The following is a 10,395-nucleotide window of genomic DNA, read 5'->3' on the forward strand; positions in this document are numbered from 1 at the left end:
GTAAAGTTTTCAGAACGAAGCCTGTTTCTCTGTGATTGTACATGATGTAAAATGATATCTTGCCTGAACATTGTTTGTGAGGAGAATATGTCCATCCGACATATGTCATTTGACCTGGACATAAATTTCAGGAGAGGTCTCTTACTCAGTAATTTGACAATACATACTTTTACAGCATCTTGCACATGTCATATTACCATACCTTTATTTTAAGCCTAAGTGATTATATAGATTTTTATGTTGCGGTCAGTATCTCAGTATAAATGCATTAAAGTAAAACCATTTTTGGTAAGTGATTTTGTTCTGAGGAGCGTATGTCATCTATTATATTTCATACGACCTTGACCTCAGATATCATACTTCAGTGTATTTTTTTTTAGAATAGAACCTGTTTTCGTTAATTGTTCATCATGTGTAAATAATATTTTGCCTGAACCGTATTTTGTGTCTGTCTGACATATGTCATATGACCTTGACCTAAATTACAGGATGAGGCCTCTAACTCAGTAACTTGACAATATATATGATAGGCCAACAACATTTTGTGTGCAAAGTGATTGCAAGATGAATGTGTGCATCTTGCATATAGTATACGTCCGCAACTTCAATTTCTAAGTGATTTTTGTTTTATGACGAGGTCTGTTATTCCAGTAACATGCATCATATAGTTAAATCGAACAAACACGCATTTATTACTATGACCCAATGTGAGCATATATTTATATTACATTTCCTTCAGTATTAGTATATCATATTTGTTTTTCTGGAAATGCCTTTTCAATTTTAAGATGGTCATTATATATTTTTTCCAAAAACTCAGTTGTTGACATGTCATTTCCTTTCGAAGGTAACTGTTTATCTTTAAGAACGCACTTTGAGTATATGTCAACTATAGCTTTTGCAAACTTTGAAGTTAATTCGTCATCCTCAACCATATGAGCTCTGACGGTTCTGGGTATTTCTAATTGAAATGAAGGAATACCTAGACAAACAGATTGAGTTGTCATGGTATATAAATCTCCTCCCCAGTCTCCGCACAACAAGGGGTCCACATTTATTGCATATTTCATACCTCTTTTCTCGTACGCAGAGTCTTGGAACACTTTGGTAAAAGCAGAATGCGTTTCCTCTTTGAACATATCCACAAACTTTGTGCTATGCCAACGAGTTTCCATTGCACGAAACCCAGCGTCTACATCCATATTACTTCTCCTATCTTTTTTTCCGTGAATGTCAATATGAAATATTGGCATATTGTTTTCTTTGCCGTAAATTTTAAATTGTTCCAATGCTTCATGCCAAGGAGACTGTGTAAACTGTTTCTCGGTTAAATAATTCGGATCTAAATTTCTAAAATCTGCTGGCATAGCTACTTTCCTATCCCATATAATAAAACTTGCAGGATAGCCTGTATATTTGCTGATATGAAGTGCTAATTTCAAAACAATTTCAGTAACATATATTTCTCTATAATGTATACGACGCCTTCGACCGTCCGTTCCGCCTCTCCATATTTTCAAACCATGAGGTGCACTAAGTAAAATTGGACCATTAAGTCTGAACATGCAAGAATTATTTCCTGTTATTAGTTTTGGCAGTGTAGGTTGGACAAATGTTCGTTCAGTGCCACGGCTGCTTGCTGATTTCTGTTTATTAACTTGACGAGATGTGCTATTTGCTGAATCTGGATTTCCGTTTATTTCGTTGGTTTTCAATTTTTGTGTGCTATTGTGGTGTTTGTGTAGTATATTTCTAGATTCGATATTTTGTAAATTTAGGTTCGAAGTTAAATTTTCTCTTCTCTCGTACTTTGCAGAATAACGATCTGATGAACTTCCTGTGTACCGAGAAGAACACGTTGCTCTAGAAAGAGCAGAAGCTTGCCGAAGTATATTTTCAGATAAATGTGGAGATGTTGGCAGAAGAGTTTTCTTTTTGCTGCTTAAAATTATCCTATTAAGAGCTTGTCGCATTTCTCTCTGTATCTTTGATTTGGTGAATGACTTGATCACAATATAATCAAAACAATTTTCGTCTGTCAATCCTGTTTTAGGAGAACCTTTTCCTATTGTATCTCTTGACCGACATCTTTCCGCATGAGTTAAAATTTTGTTGATGATGCTTTCTGATGTATTTTGTCTGTTTTCGATTCTTAATTTTTCTAATGGTGTAGTCGCTGAATTTTTATCCTTTGGTGTTGTTTTAGTGTCCGTTTTACTGACATAAGATGTTAAATTGCCTTGGAGTTTTGGAAATGTTACTCCCGGATAACTTGAAACCCTTGCGACATGTGGACTTTCAAAAAGAATAGGACCCTTTGCTTGATATGAAGTAGAATGGCCGAAGGTATACTCCGTGACTTTAGTTCCGGGTACGGTATTAGGAAGATGAAACTGCTTTCGTTTACACGAGAGAGGCCGTCCAGAATGATAATCTGTTCTGATCTGCGATAGACTTCGGGGGCCTAACCAGGTGTTGGCGTTACTGATGGATGGCCTCTCCCCCATTGTCGTCATACAACATTGACCCTAGTTGTTTCAGTCACCATTCGATGTGGTTAGAGCTGAAAAAAAACCTTTAAAATTTCTAAAATTGAAACTATTATTGTTGTTATTTAAAATGAGCAAATATCATGTTTTATTATTTGGGAATAGTTGTCTAACTGTTATATCTTTATCATTCCTAGATTGCTATACAGATTAAAAACAAAAATAGATACTATCAATTGCAAAATGGCTTTTTGTTACCTGAAAATTAAACATGTATAAAGTTCACAATATATTTAAAAGAAAAAATAAGAACGGGTTAATAAAGACGATTTTGTTAATTTGCTATGATGAAGTACTTGTAGGATATCTTCCGATAATTTCTTAAAGGGACACATTACTTAAATTAACTCAACGTGTTAAACAAGTTGTCTTCTTTGTTTTGCATAAACTATAGTATTTTAATAGTATGCAAAAATGAAAGGTAAAAAGTAAGACTTTCCTGGGCCTCTAGGGACCTCTAGTTTGAATTAACCATAACTTGACAAATTTAAGCTATAGCATTATTGAGCTGCGTCGGATAGAAATCGACCGTGTGCAAATGAATATCAATACATCGCTTAACCTCCTTCGAGTAGAACTGAAACCTCAACGAAAAGTCTGTAACTGTTTGAAAACTGAGTTGCTATAAGAAGCATACAAAAGAAACCAAAACTCATCTTTTTCGTATTTAAACGTTCCAAAATCAAAGTTTTATAGATGTACATGTATAAATGCAATTGTATAAGGTCGATTACTATCCGATACAGCTCTTATGGTAAATTTCGTCTTTATTATTTCGTCATTTGCCTCATATGTGTGCTAGATATAGCAGTACAACCAACATCTGTCAACGAAGTCATATCAAACCGGTACTATTGGCCGTTTTGGCCTTGAAGTAAGGTGTGAGTTATTGCGCCGTGTCAATATGAATATAATATAGATTTCTGATTCGTTGTGCTCCTATGACACAAGTTACAATATATCTAAAAAAAAAAAAATAGATTGGCACCGTGCTGATTTTTAGATGAAGAACATTAATGAAATGCTGATAATTTGCTTCAGTTTAGGCATTATATTGAGTCGTGAAGAAATACACTTCATTCTTTCTTTTCTGTTGCAAGTTTCAAAACATACAGTGAATTCATTTAAGAATTTGGTATTCAAAAGTTACAGAGGAAAAGTAGAATGACCTGCCTTGGTATTGAAATCATCATATAAAGGATCACGTTTTATAGCATAGCTTAAACCCTTAGATTAGACCACTTAATTGTTTGATGTTGTGTTGAAACTCTTACCTTATACACTTTGCTGTATTTTATTGATTTAAACTAAGGTACATTTAATATGTCTACATTCAGTTTCTTTTTATGACTTAGTCAATTTACATATCAGCAAACTTTAAAACGTGTAAATATGATTTAAAAAAAGAAAATATTTGTTCTCAAATATTGTTTTAACTTTGCATTCTATCACCTGATCGTGTTAAATGTCAATTTTAAATGCCTGAGTTTAAGATGACTGTCTGGACTATTTATGTCTACTGAAGGGAAATAAAAAAAAATGTTTCACTCTGCTTATTTGTCGAGCCTGTGAAATTTATTTCGCTTTAAGCGAGACATATATCGATCATAGTTTTCGTCGGCGGCATCAACATTTAGGTTCAGTTGATGTGATTAACGTGTTTTTTTAAGACATTCAATAACTTTGTCAAACCTACATGGAATTTTATGACATTTGGACAGAAGCTTGTTTCTGACCAATATACAGTACCCAGAGCAATATTTGAAAATATTTATTTTCATTATTTCCGTATTTTACTAATTAATGGACTTCTTGGTTTTTTTTTTACAGTTTACATTCAAATTTAGTCTGAGGTTAAATATAAAACAGGTGTAATATATGATTGCCAATGAGACAACAACTATAGACCGGCCACCGTACGACAATGAGTAAACCCAATACCACTTAAAGTCTGTTACACGTCAATAACTTTATCAAATCGTTATAGAGTTTTATGAAACTTTGTTGGATGCTTTTTAATGATTAAGATAATGATAATGAGCAAACCTTAAAAATATATATATTTATGATAGATGGACGTCGTTTTTGCAGTTAACATGAACAAGACAGTCCAGGTATGTTTTTTTTTTTATTTGTGAAATTCATAAGCGTTCATGGATTTTTATGAAACTTGGACAGAACTCATGATTCTTCAATACCAAAAAAATACATCTTAGGAAATTGTTTTTTTAATTCTTGTATATTACTGATACACTTAAACACCGAAACCAGCAATCGTAGGCGAAACAAAAAGTTCTGCGGAACCCCTATGAATGATGTTCAACATTAGTTCTACTTTTCTTCCCGTCGAGTTGTAGAAATATAATTACATACAAGGATATAACGTGTATTTTCTTACGATCGAGTATACGTATTTTCATCTTAGTAAATTGTCTAGTCTATAGAAAACTAAAAAGCGCTGATCATTTTAAATCCAAAGTAAAGTACGCGGTATTTATTTTCGAAGAAATAATAAGAATAAGTTTGATGAATGGACTTACCCGTCTTTTTATCCGTGTATAACTATTTTATCATCTTTTCATAGAAATGAACGAAGAAAAGAAAATACATGATGGTTCAGTTCCATTTTTATAGTAGCAGTTAGTCCTGAGTTTCAACCATACCTAATTGCTTTCATTACTCTTGTTCCGACGGTGTATATTAATTTTAAGTTATATTGTTCGGACAAGTTTAATAAGTGTAACTAATAAGAAGAAACAATGACACACTCGGTTTCAAAAATGAACAAAAAGAAGTAACAATGAAAACATTACTTATTATATATATGACAAATAAGTTCTCTTTTATGTCAAGTTTTACGGGTATGTAATATTGTTTGATCGTTCGGGCAGAAAATCGCCTTTCAGACGATTTCAAGGCTTCTGACCTTTTAAAATTACATGACAGAATTAGTCTACCAAAAGTTAAAGAAGTGATTAAAATCAAAGTAAATTACAGTGCAATTTATGTCTTGGCTTTTGTGTATATTTGTTGGCTTTTCTGTGACGTCAATTTTCAATTTTGAAAATTTATTTGAGTTTTTATCTTAAAACGCAAGGATGAAAAAAAAAAAAAAAAACAAGAATACATTATTTTTTGATATATGATAGAAATAATCACGTCCACCCCTTTCCGCCCCAACATCCTCCACCCATAAAATGGAAATGTATGGACTTTGACTAAATGCTACATGCAAACCGTGCCTAATAATTTTCAGTAAGAGAAAATCATCGTACATCAATTGAAAACTAATGTGAGTGTTAGGAACAAAGCATTTTAGGATAATAATATAAACTTTTATTTTAAATTTCCTATACTTGTAATTTACTTCATAACGTAGACTTAACATATTATCGTTTTTAAATTTAATGGTTTTTGGAATAAAAAAGACATGAATAATTGACAATGACTATAATTTTAACGATTTCAATTACAATTCAATAAATGCAGTATTTAAAAGTAATGTGTTTTTGATAGTCTTTGTTAATGTAATTCACAACTATGTTAGACTTAGACGCAGTCGACTTGGAGCTGAACATGTTGTTTCAGAACCACTTGAATCTTGTTATTTTTCTATTTTCTATATTTGAAGCGGTCCGTATGTTGGCCATGTTGACCTTGTACTGTCTTTTAATTTCCTTTTCATTGGGTTGCGTTGAAGTTTCCTACATATAATTTTTATTCATATTATAAAAAAGTCAGACTTAACTTTTTCGTGTCGTTCATAAGACTTGAGTCAAACCTTGATATTATTTTAAGTCCGAGACAGGCAACGATTTTTGGGGTTGCAAACGTAGACTTAACAATAAAGGTATCATAACCTTTCTATTGTTAAAGCTAGTTTGTCTTGAGTTTTGTGTTATATTCTTTTTCACAAAATCTTTATCGACAGTAGTCGGTCAAATACAATACATAGCATCAAGTAAATATTTCTGGATGTCCTTCAAATTACCCTTGCTTCTTGCTAGTCAAACAGCACCATATTTTGGATTTTACATTGCTATTCCATTTAAATCTCCTCTTTAAAGCTACAAAATAGCTTGCTTTCATAGTATCTCTTAAATTGTCGCCATTAAAAAATCCCTTTTTTATTTTTTTTTTATTTAAACATGACTCATATAAGAGCGTTTCTCGTAGATTTTTATTGATGAAGTTTGACATTGTCCATTGATATTTTAAAACTATATAGATTAGAATGGTTGCTATTGTAGTTGCAGACCACAGGTTCATATATCTTTTTGATAGCGAAATACTTCAAAGGTTTGTCCATGTTTAGTAATCAAAGAACTTCAGTCAAGTATGTGACCTAAAAAATGGAGCCCAGAGTTTGACAGAATTTAAAAAAAAAGATGATTTGTCGATTCTCATCATACATGCATATTGATTCTTGTTTTGAACATGTAATGTTTTTTTTTATTCCCACTATTCAGTTATCTTTTATGTGACTAATTTGTTTATGAAAAAATCTTTGTCTTTTTTAGTGGTGTAATTTTGTAAGCTACCATTCTATGCGCATATTAACACGATATGCATTGTACGTGTTTCTGTGTAGAACAACCAAACTGTTGTGAAGTATTTAAGTAATTGTCTTTTGGTATGTTTGCTCTTTATGTCAACACAATAGTACATATACTTTTAATGACCGGTTATTTAATGTATTAAATTTTGTAATTAAAACATATTGCATGATAAAAAGGCAATAATTTAGATGAAATATCGGAAACATTAAACGAATGTTGGGTCTCTTTGGTCATTAAATGATTTAAAAGGTCGAGTCTATAATTAGTTTACAATCTTTTAAATGTTTGATTGATTTAAATACATATACAAATATATATATTTGATATGAAATGAATTCTTTGATGTAGATTGCAAATATTTTTACATAATTGAAATGAAGATTATTTGTACTCACATCTATAGTTGTTATGAAATACCGTTAATCACTTAGATTTTCACATCAATACTATTCTACGGCCTTTCGGGTCGCTTAGCACTATACTCTCATTTAAAGACTTTGAAATTGGAACCTGTTCCGCTTGACTTTGTTTTGACTACACAGGTGTAAAATATCACTCAATCTATAAAACAATTTTCATTTTTGCGGTTAACTAGAGAAGTAATTAGCACATTTTACTTTGCAGTGGCCGGTATCAGAGACTTATCATTTTCCTGAAGATAAAACCAAAACATTTCAAAACATTGATTTTGTAAATTCAAATTGATATAGGAAGATGTGGTGTGAGTGCCAATGAGACAACTCTCCATCCAAATAACAATTTAAAAAATTTTTAAACCATTATAGGTCAATGTACGGCCTTCAACACGGAGCCTTGACTCACACAGAATAACAAGCTATAAAGGGCCCCAAAATTACTCTAGTGTAAAACCATTCAAACGGGAAAACCAACGGTCTAATCTATATATAAAAAAAAAAAAAAAACCAAACCCGAGAAACACGTATAAATTACATAAACAAACGACAACTACTGTACATAAGATTCCTGACTTAGGACAGGTGCAAACATTTGCAGCGGGATTAAACGTTTTAATGGACCCAAACCTTATCCCTTTTTCTGAAACAATAGCATAACATCACAACTTGGAAAAACACACGATAAAATATCAATTGGCAGTCTTAAATTGACTATTCTTGTGGGAGCAGTCTCAAGTATTGTTCGTATAATAAGAGAAAGGTTAGAAAGGCGTTATACACAATTTAATTTATTGCATGCTGCTTTGATCTCGCTTTGTTCAAATGAAATTTGGCATTTTGGCATAATGCCGATTTGGTTAAATATCTTGAATTGAATTCAGAGCATGTAATCAAGCTTGTTAGTACGTACGACCTATATTGCATGCCCAATTACGAATGAGGAACATGCAATCCTTGGATATCTGACCATCGAGTGTTGGCCTGTGTACGTTGTTCTGTCTTCAAACAATATTAATAAATCCATACAAAGAGCTATACTACGTACAAATAAGTTATATTTATTTGATTTTTGTTTTTGTTTTATTGTCTCTCCCGCATAAAAGTCGCGGAAGCGAGACATAGGTCAGAGTTCCTTTTGGCGACGACGGAGGATGCGTAAACTTGTGTTAAGGTTTCTGCTTTAGATAGTTTAGTAGTTGTCGTTTGTTGATGTGGTTCATAAGGGACGACATCAAAAGTTCAATGTAGGATAAAAAAAACTTAATTCACATAGTTTTTTTACTGACCCAATCCCACCCCCCTTTTAACTTAATTTGTGAAAAATTGATTTTCCAATAGGGATATATGTAAAAATCGATTTTAGATATACAAAACTTGCAGAATTTTAACCCCCACCCCCAAACTATTTGCTTTAAGTTTTTTTTTTTATCCTACATCGATCTTTTGATGTCGTCCCTAAGGGTTTCTCGTTTCTCGTTTTTTTATATAGATTAGACCGTTGGTTTCCCCGTTTAAATGGTTTTACGCTTAGTCTAGTAATTTGTGGGTCCATTTCAGCTTGCTGTTCGGTGTGAGCCAAGGCTCCATGTTGAAGAGGGTTCATTGAAGACCGTATTTTGACCTATAATGGTTTACTTTTATGAATTGTGACTTGGGTGGAGACTGAGTTGTCTCAGTTGGCACTCATACCACATCTTCTTATATCTATATACTTCATCAATTATATTTTGTATTAAATTGCACCAATACATATCAGTTTGACTATAATAATTTCGAGTCTATGCATGTCCCCTAGGTTAAGGTCCAGCGACTTGCAATTAATGAGCAATGTTCAATGTAAAGTTATCTGCTCAAGTAAGGGACGACATCAAAAGTTCAATGAAGGATAAAAAACTTAATTCACATAGTTTTTTCACTGACCCTCACACCCCCTCTTAACTTAATTTGGGAAAAATTGATTGACCAATAGGAATATATGTAAAATCGATTTTAGATTAACAAAACTTACAGCAATGTTGACCCCCCCCCCCCCAACCCCAACCCCCAAACTATTTGATTTAAGTTTTTTTTATCCTACATCGATCTTTTGATGTCATCCCTAAGCTTAGATAGGATGAATATCTCAGATCCGGTCATCTTGGCATTTACATTTTTCAGGGGGTGATACCAACAGGAATCCTCTAGATTTTTCATCTTTTTGAAGGTGATTACTGCCGATTATTTTTTAACCAGAGGTTATAGTATGTTAAAATCATAATGGAGATACTATATATAGTGTCTTTAACGATATTAAAAGAGTATAATTAGTATATTCAACTGGTAACGACATGTATCAATTATTAAAATCAATTTGCATTGAAGTCTATGGAAAATCTAGAGGATTCTTATTCGCATCACCTCTCAACATTGATTACATAACACAAATGTTAATCATTGATTGGTCAATTACATGTTGTGATGTCACTGCAGATCTGAGAAACATATATAAACTTGCATTACTATGAGTATATGTATTGACCGTGCAAGGGCTGTATAGCCAGTCATGGTCGTTAAAAACCTCCATTTGTTGATGTACATTTAAATATAGTTTGACGACTATTAATTTCGAGGTTATGGTTATGGTCCTGCACATGTGACTTTGAATAGATTGGCAATGTTGATGGCCATCAGATTGTTTTTTTTTTTATTTTCAAACTTTCTATTATTCAGTAAAGTATAATACAAGTATTAGTGTTCAAGTACCTGGCAAATAACAGTATGATGGAATTCGTTATACTGGTCTTAAAAAAAATATGTTATAACTAACATAGTCCCAGAATATACCCGGCGAAGTCCAAGGTAAATTCAATAAGGGAGATGTCCATAAAAATT

The 10,395-nt window shown here is 32.5% G+C and overlaps 1 protein-coding gene across 2 annotated transcripts; it reads right to left on the reverse strand.

The window, feature by feature from the left end:
- Window positions 1-663: 663 nt before the first annotated feature.
- On the reverse strand, window positions 664-7,968 carry LOC139491606 (uncharacterized). Of its 2 annotated transcripts, none has more exons than XM_071279377.1 (2): window positions 7,504-7,968; window positions 664-2,563 (listed from the first exon to the last, which is right to left on the reverse strand). In XM_071279377.1, the coding sequence occupies exon 2, from the start codon at window positions 2,514-2,516 to the stop codon at window positions 750-752; it is 1,767 nt and encodes a 588-aa protein (XP_071135478.1). In that variant the 5' UTR covers window positions 2,517-2,563; window positions 7,504-7,968; the 3' UTR covers window positions 664-749. The 2 variants fall into 2 exon arrangements, with proteins under 2 accessions (XP_071135478.1, XP_071135482.1); XM_071279381.1 differs by lacking the exon at window positions 7,504-7,968 and adding an exon at window positions 5,090-5,341.
- Between the last annotated feature and the right edge of the window lie 2,427 nt (window positions 7,969-10,395).

The sequence above is a fragment of the Mytilus edulis genome, chromosome 1 (genome assembly GCF_963676685.1).
Source record: "Mytilus edulis chromosome 1, xbMytEdul2.2, whole genome shotgun sequence".
Classification (NCBI taxonomy): Eukaryota; Metazoa; Mollusca; class Bivalvia; order Mytilida; family Mytilidae; genus Mytilus; species Mytilus edulis.

Bases quoted from the DNA above. Each gene is read 5' to 3' on its own strand.
- LOC139491606 (XM_071279377.1), bottom strand. From the start codon at position 2,516: ATGACGACAATGGGGGAGAGGCCATCCATCAGTAACGCCAACACCTGG.